The 26528-nt window shown below is 52.1% G+C and overlaps 1 protein-coding gene across 3 annotated transcripts; it reads right to left on the bottom strand.

Moving 5' to 3' along the window:
- Positions 1-3141: 3141 nt before the first annotated feature.
- Positions 3142-26294, bottom strand: LOC140425545 (chemokine XC receptor 1-like). Of its 3 annotated transcripts, none has more exons than XM_072509955.1 (2): positions 26189-26294; positions 3142-6915 (listed from the first exon to the last, which is right to left on the bottom strand). In XM_072509955.1, the coding sequence occupies exon 2, from the start codon at positions 6876-6878 to the stop codon at positions 5793-5795; it is 1086 nt and encodes a 361-aa protein (XP_072366056.1). In that variant the 5' UTR covers positions 6879-6915; positions 26189-26294; the 3' UTR covers positions 3142-5792. The 3 variants fall into 3 exon arrangements, with proteins under 3 accessions (XP_072366056.1, XP_072366058.1, XP_072366057.1); XM_072509957.1 differs by having other exon boundaries at positions 26206-26294; XM_072509956.1 differs by lacking the exon at positions 26189-26294 and adding an exon at positions 7005-7058.
- Positions 26295-26528: the final 234 nt, after the last annotated feature.

Genomic DNA, 26528 nt, shown 5'->3' with positions numbered 1-26528 from the left:
GAATTACCCAGTGGTGATATGGTTGCACGACCCCACCTCGTCTGCAGTCTTTCGTGCATGTAAAGAAACCTTTGCTCGACACGGCATCACGCTCATGGTTATGTCTGACAATGGCCCCTGCTTCGCCTGCCAGGAATGGTCCAACTTTGCCAGGCGGTACAATTTTGCCCATGTGACATCCAGTTCCCTGTACCCCCAATCCAACGGCAAAGCGGAGAAGGGAGTACATATTGTCAAACGGCTCCTATGCAAGGCTGCCGATGCTGGATCCGATTTCTACCTTGCCTTGCTGGCCTATCCCTCCGCCCCACTGTCCACTGGCCTGTCGCCAACCCAGTTACTCATGGGTCGTACCCTGAGGACGACGGTGCCGTCCATCTATGTCCCAGACCTCAACCACGTTCCGGTCCTTCGCCGGATGCAGCTGTCTCGTGCACAGCACAAGGCGGCTCATGACTCCCGTGCAGCTGATCTCCCTGCTCTGGCTCCAGATGACAACGTCCGCGTCCACCTTCCGGATGATGACTGGTCTGCAACCGCTGTTGCCCTTCAGCAGGTGGCCCCCTGCTCGTTCCTGGTTCGTCTACCGGATGGCTCTATTCTGCGCCGCAATCGATGCGCCCTTCGTCTCGTTCCACGCTCGCCACGTGATCCTCCACTGTCGCCTCGCCCTCCTGCTGACCCTTCCACGGACTATGCAGAGCTCCCTGTCACTCTGCCTCCCCCTGACTCTGACGCGGACCAGCCCGCTCCTGACCCGGCGGCTCTCGACCCACCCTTGAGGCGGTCAACCAGAATTCGTCGCCCACCTCAGAGACTTAATTTATGAGCTTTGCGGACTTATAGGCTCTCTGAATTGTTTTGTTGCTTTGTTTGATCGTTTCCCTGGTTTGTATATAGTGTTGATCTCGTTATTCTTGTTGCATACTGCTTCTCTGCACCAGGCACCTTCCCATGTAAATAGCTTAGTTCTCATGTACGTAGTCCTGAAAATGTCTTCGCACCCCACACGTAGTTAGGAATATTCTCACCATACACTATTTATTGCCACACATATACATTCTTTTATAAAAGGGGGGATGTCATAATATTCACCAGTACATCATGGTGCAGATACACACACTGATGGACACACAGCAAGACCAATCAACACACACAACACCACAGCCAATCACCAGTTAGAGCACACTCACTATGAAGACAGTGGGGATCAGAGTTCCCGCTCATTCGGGATGTAGTCTCCTAGAAGGACAGAGCTCACAGCCTGCAGCACAGATCCTCACCATGTGCTGAGCGCATTGACTGGTTAGGACAGGCATGGGTCTTTAGTTTAATCTAACATCATGTTAACCCACAGTGTAAGTATGTTCAACAGTTTCTAACTTAATAAAATAGTGTTGTACTATTTTAAGTGTTGGTGGCCTGTATGTGTTCCACGGATCCAGAGCACCCAACACATCACCTTCTGGTGTACCAGCAATGTGTAAGCTTTGTCATTTTGGAGGGTTTTCCAGGTCATTGGCTTTCCCCCGCAAAGACATGCTGTCCTTAATTGCTGCAGTCAGCCTGGTTTCCAGTGTAATGATCCTGTCGTTGTGGTCCAAAAGCAGAGTCTCGCTGTTGGTAAGGGTGCTGGCATGCGAGTAGACAGCTAAACAAATGGTGTCAAGGGAGGACCAATAGGACCTATCAATTCAGTTTTCGGCTCCAGAGCCAAACCTCATTGGGATTTGTCGAGTTCAGTGACCAGAATTCCGCTGAGAGTTGTGGTTGTTAGAAGCGTGGGGGAGCCGCCCGCCATCTTAGCTGTAGACGGCTCGACAGGGGTATCTTTATAAGAACAAAGAAAAATTACAGCACAGGAACAAGCCTGCGCCGATCCAGATCCTCTATCTAAAACTGTCGCCTATTTTCTAAGGATCTGTATCCCTCTGCTCCCTGCCCATTCATGTATATGTCTAGATACATCTTAAATGATGTTATCATTTAAGGTGTATCAGGGCAGCATGGTAGCATAGTGGTTAGCACAATTGCTTCACAGCTCCAGGGTCCCAGGTTCGATTCCCGGCTTGGGTCACTGTCTGTGCGGAGTCTGCACATCCTCCCCGTGTGTGCGTGGGTTTCCTCCGGGTGCTCCGGTTTCCTCCCACAGTCCAAAGATGTGCGGGTTAGGTGGATTGGCCATGATAAATTGCCCTTAGTGTCCAAAATTGCCCTTAGTGTTGGGTGGGGTTACTGGGTTATGGGGATAGGGTGGGGGTATGGGCTTGGGTAGGGTGCTCTTTCCAAGAGCCGGTGCAGACTCGATGGGCCAAATGGCCTCCTTCTGCACTGTAAATTCTATGATTCTATGATTCTATTGTGCCCACCTCTACCACCGCCGGCAGCAATGCGTTCCAGGCACCCACCACCCTCTGCGTAAAGAACTTTTCACGTATATCTCCCTGAAACTTTTCCCCTCTCACCTTGAACTCGTGACCCCTAGTAATTGAGTCCCCCACTCTGGGAAAAAGCTTCTTGCTATCCACCCTGTCTATACCTCTCATGATTTTGGAGACCTCAATGAGGTCCCCCCTCAACCTCCGTCTTTCTAATGAAAATAATCCTAATCTACTCAACCTCTCTTCATAGCAAGCACCCTCCATACCAGGCAACATCCTGGTGAACCTCCTCTGCACCTTCTCCAAAATATCCACATCCTTTTGGTAATGTGGCGACCAGAACTGCAAGCAGTATTCCAAATGTGGCCGAACCAAAGTCTTATACAACTGTAACATGACCTGCCGACTCTTGTACTCAATACCCCTTACGATGAAGGAAAGCATGCCGTATGCCTTCTTGACCACTCTATCATTTAATAATTTCTATTTTCTATTTATGTTTAATATTTTCTGGCCTGTATTTTTTTAATTCTTGGGCATTTAAAACAAAAACTTGTTCCTTGAGTGTTTAAATTGATTTTCATGGCAGCAAATAATATAACCTCGCGCCTTTAGAAAGAACCTTTAAAAAGGATCAGCGGCAGAAACATCTCGTGAGTTCTTCCCCTACATCACGCAACCAGAAGTTGCAAATATGAATTTTAATGAGGTAATGAAACAACTTAATGAAATAATGCAGTTAATAAGACAACAAAATGGCTCGATCAAATGATATGCAGTTTATTGACATGACGTGCAATTAATTCAATGACAAGTGATTGTGGTGAGGATAATTGACAACGCACATTGACACAACTCAATGAGGGATTGGACAGTTAGTGAATGGTGAACAGTTATCAATAGTAACAAATTATCACACAGTTAAGGAAATATCACCAAATGACATAATGTGCGGGTAAAGTGACAAGAAAAAGTTAATCTGCTGTTTAATGAGATAAAGTGCACTTTAATCAGACAATAGTGGAGCACTACTCCAGTAAAGCACTGAAGTATCACCCAGAATCAACCTCTCAAGCCTCTAGGTTGGGGCTTAAACCCATAATCATTCTGACGTCCTTCATTCCGAAAAATGTGTTAAAATAGCACTGCTGAGATTAAGTTAGTTTTCAAGATGCTAAATTGATGGGACAGCGAGGCTTGCAATAATGGATTAAAAATAAAAAGGGACAATTGTTCCAGTGCGCGATAAACAGTAAAAGATTGTTTAACATTCGAGAGATTTCTTGCACCTATCTTTGCTGTGAGAACGCTATTTATTTGAATTCAGCGGGGATGTTTGTGAAAGTAGGGTGGATTCTGCAGTTGGGTGAGATGAGATCGTTCCAGTCCTAATTCAGATCGGGGAGATGAGAGATACTAAAAGGCTGGAAGTTCTTGCCGGGTTAAATGACAGAATGCAAGGAGTTCGTCTGGATGCGATTCAGCGGACCTGTGTCTCTTGGCGCCTGCAGCGGGAACACCTCAGCATTCAACGGCGCGTCGCCGGATTTTTTGGCCTTGGCGAGTGACCCCCCCATCGAGGCCACTCTTTCAGTCAGTTCCGGCTCTGGCGCGCTCAGCTTGCAAGTGAAGGAAGACCCCTCGCGGATCAGGCCGCCGTTCTTAAAGGCAGTCTTAAAGGCTCATTTAAATATGTGCGCCTGGATCTCACCCAAGCGTGAGCGATATCCAGATTGTGATGCACCATGGGATTCCATTGAATCTCAAGAGACATTTTGAGCATCGCGAATCTTGCGAGAGGCCTCTGGCGAGATTCAATGGCCTCGTCCCGACACCAGGTCGAGTGCGACAGGGCTGCCGAATCACGCCCTCTGTTTTAAAAGCAGCAAGACAAAGGAAAATATAGGGTGTTTATCATTGCAGAAAGACAAGTTATTTTGATTGAAATAAGTTCAACTCTGTGTATTTACTCACTGTGAAATAACGTGGCTCAATGATTTGTATCAATTTATCTAACCAAGCATTTATATACCACGCAAGAAATCCAGTTCAGATTACAAGGGCGTGATAGTTAGATCCCTTGATCATTCTGTTGTAGGTGGCTAAGGAGGCTTGATCATGCTATTGTAGGTGGCTAAGGTAGGCTAAGTTAGTACCTTTATTCAAAAAAGGTAACTAGTCAGAACCAGGGATTCATAGGCATGTTACTTCAGTAACTGGGAAAATGTCCGAAGGGATCAGGCTAGATGTTATTAGAGACTCAGAACATGGCTTCTGGGAGGGATATTCATGTCTCACCAACCTAGTTGAATCTTATGGGGAGATAACTAGGTTGGAGGATAAAGACAGCTTGACCATATTGTATATTTGTTTTTTGCCCTCGGGGAGGTGTAGGTGAGATGTCCTCTAGAACGGCTGGAGTCCGAGTGCTGTAGGCAACTACTGAGCCACGCTTTTTCCTGAACACAATAAGATAGTTAAGGAGCATCAAAATTAGTAGCAGTTGGATCGGGTACATCTCACAGTGTAAAGTGTTCATCTGGGTTCACCTCGCACTGCAAAGGATTTGAATGGGAGTACCTCGAATTGTAAATGGCTAGGATGAGTGATTCTTGTGGTCTAAAGGGTTTGATTGGATCTACTTCACTGTGAATGTGAACATATTTTCTTCAATTTCTTCTCTCTGCCAGTGCCAGCCATGTTTTCGATTGCCTGAGCCCTAAGCTCTGAAATTTCCTCCCTATACCTCTCTGTTTGTCTGCCTCTCTCTTTCTCTCTGTCCCCTTAAAATGTTCCTTAAAACTTACCTATCTGACCAAGCATTTGTTCACCAGTTCTGATGAACTGCTTTTGCGGTATGGTGCCACATTTTGTTTAATAATGGGCGGCTCGGTGGTGCAGCCGTTAGCACTGCTGCCTCACGGCGCCGAGGTCCCAGGTTCGATCCCGGCTCTGGGTCACTGTCCGTGTGGAGTTTGCACATTCTCCCCGTGTCTGCGTGGGTTTCACCCCCACAAGCCAAAGATGTGCAGGTTAGGTGGATTGGCCACTCTTACTTTCCCCTTAATTGGAAAAACAAATAATTGGGTCCTCTAAATTTATTTTAAAAACATTTTTGCTTAATAAATCACAAGAAACAGTTTGGGAGGTTAAAGGTCGCTATGCAAAAGCATGCTGTTAATAATGCTTTGTAAATTCAATTTTTCTTTGTTGGTTTTGCACATTGTAAATGGTTGGATTGGATATATCTCATCATGAATGATGGAACTGAATCTATCCCACACTAAGTGCTTGTATTCAATCGATATCTCACACAGATTGAATTGATTGGATCTCTCTCATGGTGAAAGTGGCTGACTTGGACCTCACTCTGCAAATGGCTGTTCTCTTTAGCACTGGCCCACGAACCAATTAAAAATAATCCGTGCTAAATGCAGAAGAAGCAATGGAATACTCGTTTGAACCACTCAGAGGGTAACTTCTATGTCTGTACTTGGGTTGTTTATGGATCCCTGTGCAAGGAAAATGCTCACGCACTATGTGGGTTAAATGTGTCCTGAACCTTGTACCCACAAAGACATAAAAGAAGGGGTTGAGACAGCAGTGGCAATAAGCCAGGTTCCGGGAAATGTAAAACGCGTAAAGCAGTCGGTTTTCCATCTCGCAAGTTATGAAGGCTGGGACCTGGAGTTCGGTCAAGGAGAACAGGAAGATGACAATGTTGTAAGGTGCCCAACACACAAAGAACGCCACCACAATGCAAAAGATAACTTTCACTGTTTTGTGCTTCTTCCTCGCTTTGCACCGAATGACGGTGCTGAGAATTCTACAGTAACAGAACACAATTACAGCAAAGGGGATGAAGAAGAACAAGAAATTTTGCTGGTAACATCCTAACAGCTGCCATATGTGGCTACTCTCGGTTGGGTAGTTACTTACGCAGGACAGGCTTTCCTCCCAGTATTTCTCAACATCAGAGAAGATTACCTCAGGGATTGTAACTAAGATACTAATTCCCCAAATGACTACGCTGACTGCTACAGCATAGGAGATCTTTCTAGTTCGGAAGGCAGACACGGGATGGATAACTAGAAAGTACCTGTCGACAGTCATCGACGTCAGCAGCATGATCCCACTGTAGTATCCGATGAAGAAGATTGCAGTCATTACTTTGCACGTGGCCTTGCCAAAGATCCAGCCAGACGTGTGATCCACGGCCCAGAACGGAAGCGAGAAGGCGAAAAGCAAATCGGAGGTGATGAGATTCAGAATAAAGATGTCTGTTGCACTCCTCAGCTTCTCGTATCGAATCAGAACCCACAAAGCGAGAGCGTTCCCAACCAGGCTAACGATGAAGGCCAGGCTGTACAAGACTGGTGTAAATATGGTTCCAAATAAGTTGGGTTTATGTTTCTCACATAAATAAACAATGTCATAACCAGAGTAGTCATAGTAGTCATAGTAGTCAGTGTGCAATTCAGGTTCTCTAGTTGACATAGTTGGACTCTTCAAACACAGTCTTGTGTGATCATTCCTGGATGGGAACAAAAATTCAACTTCTTAACAGCTAAATTTAAAAAATTGTATTGAAATCTAATATAGCTTCGAATTAGGTGCACAAACCTTCTCAAGTACTTTCCCTTATACAATGCATTGGAAACATAGTCAGGTATCTTCCCTCCTGAAGAATAGGCGGAAACCATTTCTTAATATCTTGCACTCTAACGATCATATACAAACCCTGTCAAGCGAGGTTAATTAGCACGTGAACGGGGAGGCGAATGGAATGTTATTGCAAGGGGAATGGAATATAAAGACATAGGGACATTTTATTGCAGCTGTACAGCACCTTTGGTGAGATCACATCTGGATAATGTGCCCTGTTCTCGTCTTCGTATTTGAAAAAAAATGCATGATTGTGTTAGAAGGTTCAGAGGAGGCACACTCAATCCTGGCATGAAGGGGTTAGCTTATGAAGAAAGGTTCAGCAGCTTCGATCGACACCCATTGGAGCTGAGAAAAATGAGAGGTGATCTTATCGAAACATAGATCTCAAGGGGACTGGATAGGTAGGCTACTGTGAGGATGTTTCCGCTTGTGGGGGACACTAGATCTCAGGGGCCTGGTTTAAGAATAAGAGGCCTCCCCTTTAAGGCAGTGATGACGAGGAACGCTTTCTGTCAGTGGGTCATTAAAGTGTGGAACTCCCTTCCCCAGCGTGTCGTGGAGACGGGGTCTGTGAATTATTTCAAAATTGAGTTAGATTTTTGTTAGCCATGAGAGTCAAGGGTTATGGGGGAAGTCAGGAAAGCGAAGCTGAGACCATCATCCCACAGCTGTGATCTGCCATATTGGATGGTGGAGCAGGCTCAAATGTCCCGGCCAATGAAGGCAATCATGCCATATGCCTTCTTGACTACCTTCTCCACCTGTGTTGCCCCTTTCAGTGACCTGTGGACCTGTACACCTAGATCTCTTGACTGTCAATACTCTTGAGGGCTCAACCATTCACTGTATATTCCCTACCTGTATTAGACCTTCCAAAATGCATTATCTCACATTTGTCCAGATTAAACGCCATCTGCCATCTCTCCGCCCAAGTCTCCAAATGATGTAAATCCTGCTGTATCCTCTGACAGTCCTCACTGCTATCCACAATTCCACCAACCTTTGTGTCGTCCGTAAACTTACTAATCAGGCCAATTACATTTTCCTGCAAATCATTTATATATACTACGAACGTGAAAGGTCCCAGCACTGATCCCTGTGGAACACCACTAGTCACAGCCCTCCAATCAGAAAAGCACTCTTCCATTGCTACTCTCTGCCTTCTGTGACCTAGCCAGTTCTGTATCCATCTTGCCAGCTCACCTCTGATCCCGTGTGACTTCACCTTTTGTACCAGTCTGCCATGAGGGACCTTGTCAAAAGTCTTACTGAAGTCCATATAGACAACATCCACTGCCCTACCTGCATCAATCATTCTTGTGACCTCCTCGAAAAACTCTATCAAGTTAGTGAGACACGACCGCCCCTTCACAAAACCGTGCTGCCTCTCGCTAATACATCCATTTGCTTCCAAATGGGAGTAGATCCTGTCTCGAAGAATTCTCTCCAGTAATTTCCCTACCACTGACGTAAGGCTCACCAGCCTGTAGTTGCCTGGATTACCCTTGCTACCCTTCTTAAACAAAGGAACAACATTGGCTATTCTCCAGTCCTCCGGGACATCACCTGAAGACAGTGAGGAGCCAAAGATTTCTGTCAAGGCCTCAGCAATTTCCTCTCTTGCCTCCTTCAGTATTCTGGGGTAGATCCCATCAGGCCCTGGGGACTTATCTCCCTTAATATTTTTTAAGATACCCAACACCTTGTCTTTTTGGATCTCAATGTGACCCAGGCTATCTACACGCCCTTCTCCAGACTCAACATCCACCAATTCCTTCTGTTCAGTGAATACAGATGCAAAGTCTTCATTTAGAACCTCGCCCATTTCCTCTGGCTCCACACATAGATTCCCTCCCCTGTCCTTCAATGGGCCAACCCTTTCCCTGGCTACCCTCTTGCTTTTTATGTAATTGTAAAAAGCCTTGGGATTTTCCTCACCCTATTTGCCAATGACGTTTCGTGACCCCTTTTAGCCCTCCTGACTCCTTGCTTAAGTTCCTCCCTACTTTCCTTATATTCCACACCGGCTTCGTCTGTTCCCAGCCTTCTAGTCCTGACAAATGCCTCCTTTTCCTTTTTGACGAGGCCTACAATATCTCTCGTTATCCAAGATTGCCGAAATTTGCCGTATTTATCCTTCTTCCTCACAGGAACATGCTGGTCCTGAATTCCTTTCAACTGACATTTGAAAGCCTCCCACATGTCAGATGTTGATTTGCCCTCAAACATCCCCCCCCAATCTAGGTTCTTCAGTTCCCGCCTAATATTGTTCGAATCAAACCATTCCATATTGAAAAAAGGGAACGGGACAAGGAATGTTAAAAAAGGCAAGCCTTAAGGCTTTGTGCCTTAATGCGCGGAACATTGACAATAAGATGGATATATTAATTGTGTAAATGGGTATGATATAGTCGGGATTACAGAGACATGCTGCAGCGTGACCAGGGATGGGAACTGAACATCCAGGGGTATTCATCATTTAGGAAAGATAGACAAAAGGAAAAAGGTGGGGGTTTGCATTGCTGGCTAAAGAGGAAAGATTCTAGTTTTGATGATATGGAATCTGTATGGGTAGAGCTGACAAACACTAAGAGACAAAATACATAGCCTGCACAGTGGCGCAGTGGTTAGCACTGGGACTGGGGCGCTGAGGACCTGGGTTTGAATCCCGGCCCTGAGTCACTGTCTGTGTGGAGTTTGCACATTCTCCCCGTGTCTGCGTGGGTTTCGTCCCCACAACCCAACAATGTGCAACTTAGGTGGATTGAAATGAAAAAATGAAAATCACTTATTGTCACAAGTAGGTTTAAAATGAAGTTACTGTGAAAAGCCCCTAGTCGCCACATTCCGGCGCCTGTTCGGGGAGGCTGTTATGGGATTGGCCACGCTAAATTGCACCTTAATTGGAAAAAAGTAATAATTGGGTACTCTAAATTTATATTTTTAAAAAGAGGCAAAAAACATTAATGGGTGTTGTATATAGACCCCCAAACTCTAGTGGTGATGTTGAGGATGGCATTAAACAGGAAATTAGATGTGATAAAGGAACATGGGTAATTATGAGTGACTTTGATCTGCATATAGATTGGGCAAATCAGATTGGTCACAATACTGTAGAGGAAGGATTCCTGGATTGTATGTAGGATGGGTTTCTGGACCAATGCTTTGAGGAACCAACGAGGGAACAGGCCATCCAAGACTGAGTACTTTATAATGAGAAAGGAATAATTGGCAATCCAGTGGTGCAAGACCCTTTGAGGATGAGCGACCATAACCTTTGGGGATGAGCGACCATAATATGATAGAATTCTTCATCAAGATGGAGAGTGACGTATGAGGAGAGATTGAATCGGTTAGGATTATATTCGCTGGGGTTTAGACGAATGAGGGAGATGCCATAGAAACCTGTAAAGTTTTAACAGGACTAGACAGGGTAGATGCAGGAAGGACATTCCCGGTGATGGGGGTGTCCAGAACCAGGGGTCACAGTCTGAGGATATGGGCTAAAACATTTAGGACTGAGGTGAGGAGAAATTTCTTCACCCAGAGAGTGATGAGCCGGTGGAATTTGTTATCAGAGAAAGAAGTTGAGGCCAAAACATTGTATGTTTTCAAAAGGTGAGATATAACGCTTGGGACAAAGGGGATCAAAGGCTATGGGGATGAGGGGGGAGCGGGGCAGGTTACTGAGTTGGATGATCAGCCATGTTCATAATGAACGGCGCAGCAGGCTCGAAGGGCCGAATGGCCTCCGCCTGCTCGTTTTTTCCATGTTTCCACGTTTCCAACTTGGTGTTATCAGTCTGTCTTTTGAACATTCAGTCCTGGATGGGCTGCATTACCTCCAGTTGAATATTGGGTAATCTGAAGCTGTCGGTCTTGACCTCCACCACAAACCCCTATTCCCTCGTCATGAAGGCCGTGGCTTTCACAAACCATTCTCTCAGGCACACCATTGGTGTTCCATTTGACCCCGAGTTCAGTTCCTGAGGCCATCGCAAAGACTGGAAGCTCGCTTTCACTTCCAATAATGTTTCTGCCGCTGCCTCACCCCGTCTGCTGCTGAAACCTCAACGCCGCTTTTGTACCACAGGCCCGACGACCCAGAAAATGGTCAGAACGTGGAACTTGCCACTTTTAGGGCATTCTAGACGCTAAACACACGGGGGAGAATGAATAGAAGGTTTTGATGAAGGTTAGGTGAAGAAGGATGGGAGGAGATTCACGTGGAACACTGACATAGACATTTTGCGTCAAATGGCCTGTTTCTGTGCAATAGAATTTATGTAATTCAAGGTAAGTGGTAAAAGCACCTAAGTAGAGATGAAGAAATCTTTTTTTTGCAGATATGGATCCAAATAATGTTAATAAGATTTGGGGTGGCACAGTGGTTAGCACTGCAGCCTCACAGCACCAGGGACCCGGGTTCAATTCCGGCCTCGGGTGACTGTCCATGTGGAGTTTGCGCATTCTCCCCGTGTCTGCGTGGGTTACCTCCGGGTGCTCCGGTTCCCTCCCGCTGCCCAAAGATGTGCAGGTTGGGTGGGTTGACCGTGATTACTTGCCCCTTAGAATCCAAAATGGTTGGCTGGGGTTACGGGGAGAGGTTAGGGGAGTGGGACCAGGTAGGGTGCTCTTTCAGAGGATTGGTGCAGACTTGATGGGCCGAATGGCCTCCTTCTGCACTGTACATTCTATCATCCCAGATCATGTGGCAGCATCACTGCATTTAACATTGGTGGGTCCTCAGCCATTCTCAACCTCCACTCCACACCTGCCTCCTAAAGATTGAGGCCTCTATTCTAAATAACCTCCCTGCTAAAGTCCAAATCTTGTTGGGCAACAGCTCTTCAATAATGCGGAAACTGCTGCAGACTTGAAACTGAGAATTGCAAGATTTTCATTTCATATTCACGTGGCAAAATCTACCCTCCAGTTTGGAATCAGGAAGTGAGCGGTGCTTTGTCAATAAAGAAAAACTTAGATGGATGAGTTTGAGCTTGGTAAAGGTTATTTTCGTATAAAATTAATGATGACTTCCGGTGACGGGGATGTGCTGAGTAGACGCACATCAGGGGCGTCATTCTCCGACCCCCCGCCGGGTCGGAGAATGGCCGTTGGCCGCCGTGAATCCCGCCGAAGTCTCCGAAGGGAGAAAAGTCGGCGGGGCATTAATGGCGCCGCTGCCGCGGAGAATGTCACGGGTCTGCGCAAGGCAGCCGATTTTCGGCCTGCCGATATTCTCCCTCCCGGATGGGCCAAAGTCCCGTCGACGTGATGACCGTTCACGTCGACGTCAATCAAACCTCCTTTTCATCGGCGTGACCCGGTGCTCCAGGCTCACGCCGACCAGCGAGGAGGTGAGTGACGGCCTGGGGGGTTGGCTCTGGGCAGGAAATGGCGTGGCCGCAGACTGATTGCGTGAGGAGAGGTGTGTCTCGGCTTGTGTGTGTGTGTGTGCGGCCGGGGGGGGTAGTTAGAGTAGGCTGGGCTCCGGGGGAGTGCCGGGAGGGGGTCCGTGCCGGGGTGGAGGTTGGGGGGGGGGGTCCGTGCTGGGGTGGAGGTTGGGGGGGGGGTCCGTGCCGGGGTGGAGGTTGGGGGTTGGGGAGGGGGTCCGTGCCGGGGTGGAGGTTGGGGAGGGGGTCCGTGCCGGGGTGGAGGTTGGGGAGGGGGTCCGTGCCGGGGTGGAGGTTGGGGGTTGGGGGGGGTCCGTGCTGGGGTGGAGGTTGGGGAGGGGGTCCGTGCCGGGGTGGAGGTTGGGGAGGGGGTCCGTGCCGGGGTGGAGGTTGGGGGAGGGGGTCCGTGCCGGGGTGGAGGTTGGGGGGGGGGTCCGTGCCGGGGTGGAGGTTGGGGGGGGGGTCCGTGCCGGGGTGGGTGATGGGAGGGCAAATGAGTTGGTCCACCTGGCCAGCTGCCAGCCTCCAACAGTTGGACCCATGCGGTCCATGCCACCTGGCTGGGGGGAGGAGGGGATATGGGCAATGATGACATGTCGTCGTTCCCCTCCCCCCCCACCAGGCCGTCATGTTTTCAGACCATCCAGCGATGTTGGCCGCCGTGGTGGCAGCCGCTCATGTCTATGTTGCCCTGGATGAGGAGGAGGAGGAGGAGGAGGAGCGTGCCAGAGAGGCGGCGCAGGCTGCCGCAGAGGGGCAGGCGGCAGCCGCCCAGGCTGGAGGGACACCTGACCGACAGGACGAGGAGGGGGAGGAGGACGTCGCGGCCCCACGGCAACGGAGGCACCCGAGGGCGCCCCGTGTGTACCGGCCCCGGCAGTCATACCAGGACCTCACGGACCGGGAATGCAGGAGGAGACTCCGGATGAGCCGGGAAACCGTGGCACACATCTGCCACCTGCTGGCACACCTGTCACCGCGTGGCACTGGCGGGGGACACCCTCTCCCCGTGTCCGTCAAGGTTACGGTGGCCCTGAACTTTTATGCAACGGGGTCATTCCAGGCACCGAGTGGGGACCTGTCCGGCATATCGCAGACATCGGTGCATCGGTGCATCCGGGCAGTGACAGATGCCCTTTATGCCATGGCGCACCGCTACATCCGCTTTCCCGTGGACCGGGCCAGCCAAGATGCCCGGGCCGTGGGCTTCTCTGCCGTTGCCGGGTTCCCCATGGTCCAGGGCGCGATCGATGGGATGCACGTCGCCGTGCGGCCACCTGCAGAGAACAGGGCCGTGTTCACTAATAGGAAGGGGACCTATTCAATGAACGTACAGGTGGTCTGCGACCACCGCATGATGATCCTGCACGTCTGCGCCCGTCACCCAGGCAGTGTACACGACTCATTCGTGTTGTCGCGGTCATCCATCCCCGGCATGTACGAGGGACGCCATCCCCGGCTGAGGGGCTGGTTGCTGGGCGACAGGGGCTACCCATTGCGATCGTGGCTGATGACGCCTATACGGAGGCCACGCAATGAGGCGGAGAACCGCTACAATGATGCCCATGTAGCGACAAGGGGAGTGATCGAGAGGTGCTTTGGCGTGCTGAAGATGCGTTTCAGGTGCCTGGACCTCTCTGGGGGCGCCCTCCAGTATCGGTCAGATAGGGTCGGCCGCATCATTGTGGTGTGCTGCGTCCTGCACAACATAGCCCAGCAGAGGGGCGATGTGCCGCAGGCAGAGGAGGGCGGAGTGGAGGAGCAGCAGAAAGAGGCCCAGTCCTCCCCAGATGAGGGGGATGGGGGCAATGGTCAGGGCAGACGGGGTAGACACAGGCGGGTGGCTGTCCACCGTTACCGGCTGGCCCAGCGGGAACGGGACAGACTGATAGACGCCCGCTTCACTGACTAGATGGGCGTGGGAATCGGGTAGTATGGCCACAGACCGCACACCATGACAACAGCCGACCACCCACACCCCCCACCCATCCACCCACCCAGCACCCTCACCCCCCTCCCCAACCCCACACACCCCACCCGCATGCACACCACCCCCCCGCCCCCAATTGCCGATCCACCGGCGGCACAACGGGCCGGGCTCACCCAGTTGCGGGTGGACGCGTGTCTATCGCAGGCCATGGAGAATGATGACAACCCGCCTCCGATGAGCTCCTGGCTCTACATCGTTGGACTATGTCTGACCCATGGCCACAGTACCACCATCCACCCGGACCATCCCTGCATGCGGCTGTGACACTGCAGCGCACAGTCCCGTCCTCTGCCCAGGGGATGTTGATGGCGGCCCAGGGGGAAGGGGGCAGACTCACCTGGGGCTGAGGTAAGACCACCCCTCACACACACACTTGCGCTCAACGTACATGACACCCCCGCACACTTTGGACAGAGCACAAAGGCAGCTTCGGTAGGTGTAACATTGACTTTAATAACCAAAGGAGTTCATGCACGTGCCCTAGCCCCTAAAACTCATCTGTGCCCTGCACCCGTGCCAACTTACTCAGTGTCTAATTGTTTGGCCTTACGGGCCCTTTGACTACGTCTACGTGGTTCCCCAGACGGTACAGCAGAACTGGAGGTGGACTCCTGTGATTCCTGCCCTCTGACACTGGATCCCTTTGGCGGCCGTTTCCTGGGGCGTCCTGGCCTAGATGGGCCAGGCTGCGGCCCGGGCGACTGGGATGGCGAGCTGCCAGCCTGTCGTGCCCGTTGCCCACCCGATGCACCTGGGACGGAAGGGGGGGAGTCCGAGGTGTCGCGGTGTACCGGGACCTCCCCTACAGAGGGAGCCGGGACGGACCACACCACCTCCTCCTCCCACTGGGTTGCCCGATGGCCCCCAGGCCTCTACATGGATGGGGGATGCGAACGGACTGGCCATCCGACGCGCCCCCGACATCTGGCGCTGCCAGTCCTGGAGGCCCGTGCTGGTATCGACAGGGGTCTGCAGGTTTGCAGCCATGGAGCCCAGGGGGTTGTCGAACCCTGTCTGCGACAGTGCGACGCCAGCTCGCACATGGCCACTGGCGCCGATGCCCTCAGCGATGGCCTGCTGAGACTGGGCCATGGCCTGCAGAGACTGGGCCATGGCCTGCAGAGACTGGGCTATGGCCTGCTGAGACTGGGCCATGGCCTGCTGAGACTGGGCCATGGCCTGCTGAGACTGGGCTATGGCGTTGAGCGCCTCTGCCATCTGGCGCTGGCACTGGCTCATGGCCTCCTGTGAGAGGGCAGCCATTTCCTGGGCCACAGACGCCGCCTGCACGGAAGGCCCCAGGCCTCGCAAACCGTTCCCCATGTCTGACACCGTCGCACCCATTGCCTCCACCGCGGACGCCACCCGTGCGGTGTCAGCCTGGGTGGCACGCATGACCGGGACCACTCCCAGCTCCTGGACGCGGGTGGACTCCTCCACCTGCGACCGCAGCCGCCGCAAGCCACCCGTCACCCTATTCGCTCGTCTCCGTGTCGGTGGTTGCATCGGATCTATGTGTGGGTGTGGTAACTGCAGGAACCCGGGATCCATCTGGGCGGCAGATGTTCGCTTGGCCTGGGCTGCCCTCCGACCGCCCGGTCCCCCTGCTGCTCCTACCTCCACCTGCTGTACCGGGACGGCTGTGTTGTGCGCACCAGTGAGTGTACCAGACGCCTCATCACTAAAGTGCCCAACCGTGGTGAGTGTTTCTGCGATGGTGGAGGGTGTTGGTGACAGCAGTGGCGTTTTTTCGTGCTCTTCGTCCCACTCTGAGTCCATGGCACTTTGGGGTGGGGGTTCGTCTCCACCCATCCACTCAGAGTCACTGTCCGGTATTTCGTCTTCCCGGGTAGGGGTGTCCTGGGTAGTGCTGTCCTGGGTAGTGCTGTCCCGGGTAGGGGTGTCCTGGGTAGTGGTGTCCCGGGTAGGGGTGTCCTGGATAGTGGTGTCCTGGGTAGTGGTGTCCTGGCTCGGATGTGACGGGGGCCTGTGGCTGCCCCCCTCATCGCTGGGTGGTCGCTCCCGCACGTGACGGGGGTGTCGTCTCCCTGTTGCTCCAGGTCTCTCCGTCTCCCGTGGTGTGCGAGGGGCATCCTGCGGGCGTCGCATGCTGGAGGGTGCGGGTCTCTCCGTCTCCCGTGGTCTCCGAGGGGCATCCTGCGGGCGTCGCATGCTGGAGGGTTCGGGTCTCTCCGTCTCCCGTGGTCTCCGAGGGGCATCCTGCGGGCGTCGCATGCTGGAGGGTGCGGGTCTCTCCGTCTCCTGTGGTCTCCGAGGGGCATCCTGCGGGCGTCGCATGCTGGAGGGTGCGGGTCTCTCCGTCTCCTGTGGTCTCCGAGGGGCATCCTGCGGGCGGTCTGCATCTGCGGGGATGGGTGCCTGGATGTTTGGTCCTGCGATACACAATGAAGCATGCATGGTTAGACATCAGGCAGTGATCAGGTGATACGGGGGAGGGGGATATAGGGGAGGGGGGATATGGGGACGGGCTGTTGGTGGCTCACTTGCTCGTGGGGCCCCGACCTCTGCATCAGCAACCTCCCGGTCCTCAGGTCCGCCAGCCAGTTCCAGGGCCCTTTCCTCGTGTACGGTCAGTGGCCTCTCATCAGCGGGGCCTCCTCCAGTCCTCACATGCTCCCTATTGTTGTGTGCGCGCTTCTCCTGGGGGGGCGGGGGGGGGGGGTGGTGGCAGGGGTAAAAGGCAACAGTGTTAGGCAGGTATATGAATGCACGCCATCGGTTGCGCGTGCATTGCAGAGGTTAAGGTTAGGGCTGGATTCACTTGGGGATATGGGGGATATGGGGGAGGGGGGATATGGGGGATATGGGGGAGGGGGGATATGGGGGAGGGGGGATATGGGGAATATGGGGGAGGGGGGATATGGGGGAGGGGGGGATATGGGGGAGGGGGGATATGGGGGATATGGGGAGGGGGGATATGGGGGATATGGGGGAGGGGGGATATGGGGGAGGGGGGAATATGGGGGAGGGGGATATGGGGGAGGGGGAATATGGGGGATATGGGGGAGGGGGGATATGGGGTATATGGGGGAGGGGGGATATGGGGGAGGGGGGATATGGGGGAGGGGGGAATATGGGGGATATGGGGGAGGGGGGATATGGGGGATATGGGGGAGGGGGGATATGGGGGATATGGGGGAGGGGGGATATGGGGGAGGGGGGGATATGGGGGAGGGGGGATTTGGGGGAGGGGGGATATGGGGGATGGGGATCTGGATATCGGGCAGGGGGGGGGGGGAGGCTCACCCTGCCTGCTCTGACGAGGTCGTTCACCTTCTTGTGGCACTGGGTGCCTGTCCGTGGTGTTAGGGCCACAGCGGTGACGGCCTCTGCCACCTCCCTCCACAGACGCCGGCTGTGGCGTGGGGCAACTCTGCGGCCGTGCCCGGGATACAGGGCGTCCCTCCTCTGCTCCACCGCGTCCAGGAGCGCCTCCACATCGCGTGACTCGAACCTCGGGGCTGAGCGACGGCCAGCCATCAAGTAGGGTGTTGCGGTCGGCTGTTCCGGTCGGGTGGGGGGGAGCTGCGCGGCCTTATGAGCCGTCACGCCGTGCAGCGTCATACGCGCTGCACGGCGTGAACCACTGCGCAAGCGCGGATCCCGTTACGTCGCTCCTAGCCCATTTCGGGCCGCAGACTATCGGCCCATTTTTATGACGTGACGCAAGTGGGATTTGCGCCGTTTTTTGCGCCGATCGGCGGACTTTCCGCCGATAATGGAGAATTTCGCCCCAGGTGGCTCTCCTCCACGATCAGGCGAATTTTGCCGGGAAATTGGGAAGCATCTCACCGTTACCCACGTGCCAGTGAACGGGAGCTCGAGAGGCCGAAGGGACAGCAGAAGCAAAGGAAAAGGACACATGCAGCAGGGGGATGAGCCAGCAGATCCACGAGGTGAGGGGGCCCTGACCACGCAAGGGAGAGGGAGGCTAACGCCCTGAGCGCCAGCCTACCCCCCCCCCCACCACCGGAGGCGGGTGGAAGGCGTTCCTTACAAAGGGACTGGCTGCGATGAGAGAGGCGATAAAGGTAGGAATCCAGGCGGCGATGGCCTCCACGCAAAAAGCAATCGATGGATTTGGGAGGAAGGTGAAAGCGCAAGAGAAACAATCCACGAATTGGAGCAAGCATCGACAGTCCAGAGCGACAGGATCATCACCATGGAGGCAGAAGTCAAAAGGTTGGTGGCGACCCAGGGGAGCTTGAAGGGGAAAGCCGAGGAGCAGGAGAATAGGTCACGACTCTAGGTCATTCGGATTGTGGGCCTGCCGGAGGGGATTGAGGGCAGGGACCCGACGAACTACGTGGCTCAAATGCTGGGCAACCTAGTCGGGAGAGACAGCTTCCACAACCCCCCCCCCCCCGCCCCCCGGAGATCGACAGAGCGCAAAGATCGCTCTGGCCGAAACCCAAGGCGGGGCAAGAACCGAGGGCGGTCATCTCAAAACTACATCGAGACCAGGGTCGTGAGAGGATCCTGAGGTGGGCGAGGCAGACCAAGGTGAGTAAACGGGAAGGACACGGAATCTGGGTCTATCAGGACATTAGGGCAGACTTGACAAAACACAGGGCCCAATTTAATCAGGCAAAATCAGCCCTTTGCAAGAATGGGGTAAGATTCGGAATGCTGTTCCCAGCCAGGCTCTGGATCACGTTCCAGAATAAGGAACACTACTTTAACACCCCGGCAGAGGCGGACAAGTTTGTTCGGTCAGACGGCCTGGACAAAGGGCCAGGCGAGGCAGCGATAAAGGAAAGCAGAGGAGGAAAGAGAGAAAAAAAGGAATCTAATGGACACATGATATGTTTGTGTGGGACTGTGCTGCCTCGCTTTGATCAGAAAGACTGAGTCAGAGAGAAGGGCGAGAGCAGCAGAATGCAGGTGAGAGTGAGACACAGGCAGAGGAAGCAGACAGTCACCGGGTGGCAATGGACCAGGGTAAGATCAGCCCCGGGAAGGGGGCCTCCACCCTGGCAGAGATTGCCAGCACAGGAAGTACGATAGCAAGGGAGACTGCGGTGCACTTCCCGGCAGGGAGGGAGCGTCTGGCTAGGGCGGAGCACACAGGGAGAGGGAGTGGGAACGCAAAGGAGGAGATGGGGATGGGGCAACACAGGGAGGGGGGGGGCAGAGGGGGAGAAGGAATACACACGGAACACAAAGGGGAGAAAGGGTTGGTTTCCAGGTTGGCTTCGACAGGTAAGGTGCAGGTTGAGAGAACAAGATGGCATCGCAAGCAGACACTTTGGAGGGTCCCTAAACAAAAGGAGACCCCGGAGTGCAGGGGCACACCCATGTAGCGTACACACAGTTGGCGGCCATATTGAGTGCCCAAAGGACAAAGGGACACCCTGGAGCGCAGGGACCCGATCTCGTGGTGAGAACAGTGACTGCGGCCATTTTGGACAGCAACCTAACAACGGGAAACCCCCAATGCAGGGGTGCGTCCACCAGGTAGATATGGTTAATCCCACAGGAGCGGGGAGACAATCCCCCCCCCCAATCAGGATAGTCACCTGGAATATCAAGGGCCTTAACGGCTCAGTGAAAATATCCAGTGTCTTCGCCCACTTAAGGAATTTGAAAGCCGACATAGTTTCCCTGCAAGAGACACACCTGAGGGAGAGGGACCGACTGCGGGTAAGGAAGGGCTGGGTGGGACAGACGTACCACTCGTGTTACAGGACAAGGGTTAGGGGAGTAGCCATACTGATTAGTAAGAAGACGGTGTTCACGGCAACAAGGACAGTTACGGACCCAGGGGGAAGGTACCTCATGGTCAGCGGTGTCTTAGACGGGGCACCGGTAGTTCTGGTAAACGTGTACACTCCCAACTGGGACGACACAGACTTCATAAAAAAGACCATGGCGGAAATCCCTGACATTCACACACGCCGACTGATCATGGGGGGGGCGATTTTAACTGGGTACAGGACCCACTGACGGACCGGTCAAACCCCAAAACGGGGAAAATGACAGGCAGGCTCGGGAACTGGGATTTTACATGGAGCAGATGGGGGCAGTAGGCCCATGGTGGTTCCTACACCGCGGTGTGAAGGAATTTTCATTCTTTTCATTCGGTACAAAAGGTATACACACGTGTTGACTTCTTTCCAGTGGGGACTTCGATGTTTCCAGAAATAGTCAGAGCGGATACTCCAGGATAGTCCTCTCTGACCACGCTCCACATTACGTTGATGTGAGGTTGGAGATGGGCTGTGCCCAACGCTCCACGTGGAGGTTGGACACGGACCATTTGGCCAATAAGGTCGTCTGCCAAAAAACATCACAGGCCATAGGCAAGTATCTACATCAGACTCCTATTTATTGACTACAGCTCCGCCTTCAACACCATAGTCCCAGCCAAGCTCATATCAAAGCTCCAAAACCTAGGACTTGGCTCCCCACTCTGCAACTGGATCCTCGATTTTCTGACCAACAGACCACAATCAGTAAGAATGAACAACAACACCTCCTCCACAATAGTCCTCAATACCGGGGCCCCGCAAGGCTGCGTACTTAGCCCCCTACTCTACTCCCTGTACACACACGACTGCGTGGCAAAATTTGGTTCCAACTCCATCTACAAGTTTGCTGACGATAGAACCATAGTGGGCCGGATCTCGAATAACGATGAGTCCGAATACAGGAGGGAGATTGAGAACCTAGTGGAGTGGCGCAGCGACAACAATCTCTCCCTCAATGCCAGCAAAACTAAAGAGCTGGTCATTGACTTCAGGAAGCAAAGTACTGTACACACCCCTGTCTGCATCAACGGGGCCAAGGTGGAGATGGTTAGCAGTTTCAAATTCCTAGGGGTGCACATCTCCAAAAATCTGTCTTGGTCCACCCACGTCGACGCTACCACCAAGAAAGCACAACAGCGCCTATACTTCCTCAGGAACTAAGGAAATTCGGCATGTCCACATTAACTCTTACCAACTTTTACAGATACACCATAGACAGCATCCTATCAGGCTGCATCACAGCCTGGTATGGCAACTGCTCGGCCCAGGACCGCAAGAAACTTCAGATAGTCGTGAACACAGCCCAGTCCATCACACAAACCTGCCTCCCATCCGTTGACTCCATCTACACCTCCCGCTGCCTGGGGAAAGAGGGCAGCATAGTCAAAGACCCCTCCCACCCCGGCTTACTCACTCTTCCAACTTCTTCCATCGGGCAGGAGATACAGAAGTCTGAGAACATGCACGAACAGACTCAAAAACAGCTTCTTCCCCGCTGTTACCAGACTCCTAAAAAACCCTCTTATGGACTGACCTCATTAACACTACACCCCTGTATGCTTCACCCGATGCCGGTGCTTATGTAGTTACATTGTATACCTTGTATTGCCCTATTATGTATTTTCTTTGATTCCCTTTTCTTCCCATGTACTTAATGATCTGTTGAGCTGCTCGCAGAAAAATACTTTTCACTGTACCTCGGTACACGTGACAATAAACCAATCCAAATCCAAAAGTACATCACTAACAACCAGAACAGTGAAGTCTCACCCTCCACGTTCTGGGAGGCACTGAAGGCTGAGATTAGGGGAGAGATTACAGCCTACAGGTCTCGTAGAGACACGGAAGAGAGGGTGGCCGGGCAAAACAGATCGACTCCATCCTGGAGATCGACAGAAAATACTCCGAGGTCCCGACTGTCGAGCTGCTGGCGAAGAGGAAAAAGCTACAAATGGACTTTAACCTGCTGTCCACCAGGAAAGCCTATCTGGTCCTCTGCGACCACCTCTGGTATGCAATTCTCCAGTCCAACTGTGCATCAACTCCGCCAGGCACGGGGGACATTCTCCGAACATGGAGAAAAGGCTGGTCGCCTACTGGCTCACCAGCTGAGAAAGCAGGCAGCCACGAGCCAGATAGCGCAGGTGAAGGATAGCAGAGGCAGACTGGTAGTCGAACCAAAAAGGTCAACCAAGCATTTGAGACCTTCTAACGAGGACTGTACACCTCTGAGCCCCCCGACGGGGAGATGAAATGGGGATGAAACGGTTCCTCGATGGACTGGACATGCCAGTCGTGGGGGACGATAGGCGAGGGGAGCTGGAAGCACCAATAGGACTGGGCGAGGTCATGGTGAGCATCAGCTCCATGCAGGCGGGGAAAGTGCCGGGACCCAATGGGTTCCCAGCGGATTTCTCCAAAACCCGCACCAGTCCTGGCCCTACACATACGGGAAATGTTTGCGGATTCACTGACGAGAGGCACCCTGCCTCCAACGCTAACACAGGTCACGATATCGCTGATACCCAAAAAAGACAAAGACACGACAGAATGCGGATCATATAGACCCATTTCGCTGCTCAATGTGGACGCGAAGATACTCGCGAAAGTCCTGGCCAAGAGACTGGAGAATTGCATACCAGAGGTGGTCGCAGAGGACCAGATAGGCTTTGTCAAGGGTAGACACCTCATCGCAAACATTAAGCGGCTGCTGAATGTAATAATGACCCCGTCCGCGGAGAGAACACCAGAGGTGATCGTCTCCCTGGGCGCAGAAAAGGCCTTCGACAGAGTCAAATGGAAATACCTCATTGAGGTACTGGAGCGGTTTGGGCTGGGGGCGGAGATCACCTGGTGGGTGAAACTCCTGTACAATGCCCCCAAGGTGGACATTCGGACCAACACCACCAGCTCTGAATACTTCCAGCTGCACGGAGGCACAAGGCAAGGATGCCCACTGTCCCCGCTCTTGTTTGCCCTGGCAATCGAACCCCTGGCGATCACTCTGCGAGACCAGAAAGGCTGGAGGGCATCTGAAGAGGAGGCAGAGAGCACAGAGTCTCACTCTATGCGGGTGACCTGATCCTCTGTATCTCGGACCCACAGAACGGCCTGAAAGTAATCATGAAGCTCCTGGAAGAGTTTGGAACCTTCTCGGGCTACAAACTCACCCTGGGCAAGAGCAAGGCATTCCCAGGGAACCCGAACGGGGAGGGATAGAGCTGGGGGATCTACCATTCAAACTAGCCCAATGCAAATCCCGCTACCTGGGTATCCCGATTGCCTGGGACTAGACACGGATCCACAAGTGGAATCTGATCAGTCTGGTGGAGGAAGTCAAAAAGGACCCACAGAGCTTGGATGCACTCCCCCTCTCCCTGGCGGGAGGGTGCAGACGATCCAGATGAACGTACTGCCGAGGTTCCTCTTCCTGTTCAGATCCATACTGATCTTCAACCCCAAGGCCTTTTTCCAAGGTATAGACAAAATGATCATGGCGTTTGTGTGGAGGGGGAAAGAACCCAACGATCCCCAGGTCTACGCTACAAAGGAGAAAAAACATGTTCGGCCTGGCCTTCCGAACCTGCAATACTCCCACTGGGCAGCCGCAACCGAGAGGGTGTGGGAATGGATTCGGGAACCGAACACAGAATGGGTGAGGCTGGAGGAGGCCTCCTGCAAAGGAACGACCCTCCGGGTTCTCGTCACGATAACAAACCCATCCCCTCCTGACAAAGTACACATCCTGCCCAGTGGCGGTAGCCACATTGAGGACATGGAACCAAATGAGGCAGCATTTCAGTTTAACTGAGATGTCCTCCATCTGTGGTAACCACAAATTCCCGCCAGCCGTGCCAGACGCCACCTTGAAGAAGTGGAAACAGGACAGGAGGATGCTAGCGGTCAGGGACTTTTCCATGGGGGACAGATTTGTGACCCTGGACGAACTAATGGAAGAACTGGAGCTACCGTCAGGAACTCCGGCACCTTCAAATCAAACACGTTCTCCGCAACGAGACGGAGAGGTATGCTAGGGCCCCGAGAGACACTTTACTGGAGGAGCTAATAAACACAGACAGTACGGAGGAATTGTGGGGATATCTATGGACGGTTGCTGGAAAGGGCAAGGATACCACTGGATGGAGCCAGGCAGAAATGGGAGGATGAATTCAGGATGGAAGTGGGTTGGGGACTCTGGAGTAAAGCACTAAGTAGGGCCACCTCCACCTCCCCCTGCGCTAGACAAAGCTTCATGCAGCTTAAAGTGGCGCACAGAGCGCACCTGACCAGAACCCAAATAAACAGGTTCTTCCCGGAGGTGGAGGATAAATGTGAACCGTGTCAGGGGGGCCCGGCTGACCACACCCACATGTTCTGGGCCTGCCCGGACTTGTCGGGTTCTGGACAGCCTTCTTCGAGGCGATGTCCGAGGTTGTGGGGGTGAGGGCGGAGTCATGCCCGAGAGTGGCAGTGTTCGGGGTTTTGAACCAGCCAGAACTACACTTGGGGAAGAGGGCCGATGCCCTGGCTTTTGCTTCCTTAGTCACCCGCCGGAGAATCCTGCTCGGCTGGCGATCAGCGGCACCACCCACAGCTGCACACTGGCTGGCAGACCTGGCGGAATTTCTCCACCTGGAGAAGATCAACACCATCCGAGGGTCGGACGAGAGCTTCCACAAAGCATTCGTCAGCCTTTTCCAAGACTTGTTCAAAGCCACCAGTGACTAGCGAAAGAGGGGGGAGGGGAGAGGGGGAGACCGAGGAGGGCAGACAGGCGCACACATAGTGGAGCGGAGTGGGGGGGGGGTTGGGGGCGGGGGGGGGGCAAGGAGGGAACCCAGGGGAGTAGCAAAGAGAGACATGGGAAAGGAGAGAGGAGTGGAGGGGGGCAGGGAGCCCCCCCTATCAATGGGGAGGGGATAAGGGGTGGGGGTGTAGGGAGCGAGGGAGGGGCGACAGATGGGATGTGTGTAAAGTTTGTACATAAGAAGTATCATACCTTGTAAATATCACGTGCTTTATATGTTAAACTGTTATACTGTAAAAATTAGAAAATGCCAATAAAAATATTTTTAAAAAAAGAAAATCAATTATACGCACCTGCTTTATGTATACTTAAATTAATATTTGGACAATAAAAAATTGGTGCCTAAGCCTCCTTGTAATATAAACATTACCAGCAGAAAATAAAGCCAAAACTTCCTTATCATTTCGATAATCAGTTGAAAATAATACTTTTTCTTCCATAAAACAAAAGTGCCCACTCAACTGTCAAGAATGATCCCTTCCAAAGTATACACACACAACACCCTCCCTTTGTACAGTCCATTTCAAAGCTTCTTCAAGCATTTCCAAGAATCTCCCTTTCTTGGGAAATGTACCAGTAAATATTCCCAAATGCCTTCCCTTCAAAAATACTATGGAAAAGCACTTGGTCAGGATCTTCAATTCTAAAGTAATGTCTAACCCTCGCTGTGAAACCTCTGATCTAAAACACAGATACAGACCTTGTGAAGCAACCTCTGAACCATTTGCCAATTGTGTCTTCTTGAGGATGCAAAAAAAGGTTGTCAAATGCCTTTCTTTCCAATGTACGTATATAAAATCCTCCAATGTGTGCAAATAAGTGCATGTCTTAACATTGCCTTGTTCCTCAGGTTGTAAAATGCATGTAGACGTACAAACCCTGTCAAGGAAATTACATACACCCGGTCAAATTGACCAGCTCGATTCCTTTGTAAGATATATCAATGCCCCTTACCACGCTGCCTTCTGTCTCAATGAGTGCAGAAGCATCTCTCCGCGATTTTCATTTTGCATTTCTAAAGGATAAACGTGAATACTATGAACTATCGTAAACCCCTGCCCAAGTACTTTTCCTTTTGAAATACATCTTTAACCCCTGGCATGCAACATCCCATCCAAAATGCATACAAACATCATCAGATATCTTCCTTTCTAAGATCTATGTGCAAACCTTACCTTCCAGTATAACTTACGCATATAAACTTTAAGTATCTTCACTTCTACTTGTCCAATACCATTGCTTTATAACAATGAAACGTGATCAAGTACTTTGATTTCTAAATTATGTATGGTCAAATGTCTTGCCTTTTTAAACACAAACCTTGCCACAGATCTTCGCTTCTCTAATAGTGAAATTTTCAATGTGAAACTTGCAAGCTTTTCATTATCAGTAGGTCAGCAGGACTTATCCCTCAGTGTGGACTCAGGAAATGACTAATATAGCACAGGATTTTAAGGAACAACCTTTGGCCTTGAGAGATGAATTACAAGAAACACACAAAGAGATTTACTTTTC

Source organism: Scyliorhinus torazame, chromosome 6 (genome assembly GCF_047496885.1).
Source record: "Scyliorhinus torazame isolate Kashiwa2021f chromosome 6, sScyTor2.1, whole genome shotgun sequence".
In the NCBI taxonomy this organism is placed as follows: Eukaryota; Metazoa; Chordata; class Chondrichthyes; order Carcharhiniformes; family Scyliorhinidae; genus Scyliorhinus; species Scyliorhinus torazame.
This window is presented reverse-complemented; position numbering and strand designations above follow the sequence as displayed.

Excerpts from the sequence above, each read along its gene's own strand:
- LOC140425545 (XM_072509955.1), bottom strand. The coding sequence starts at position 6,878 with ATGTCAACTAGAGAACCTGAATTGCACACTGACTACTATGACTACTAT.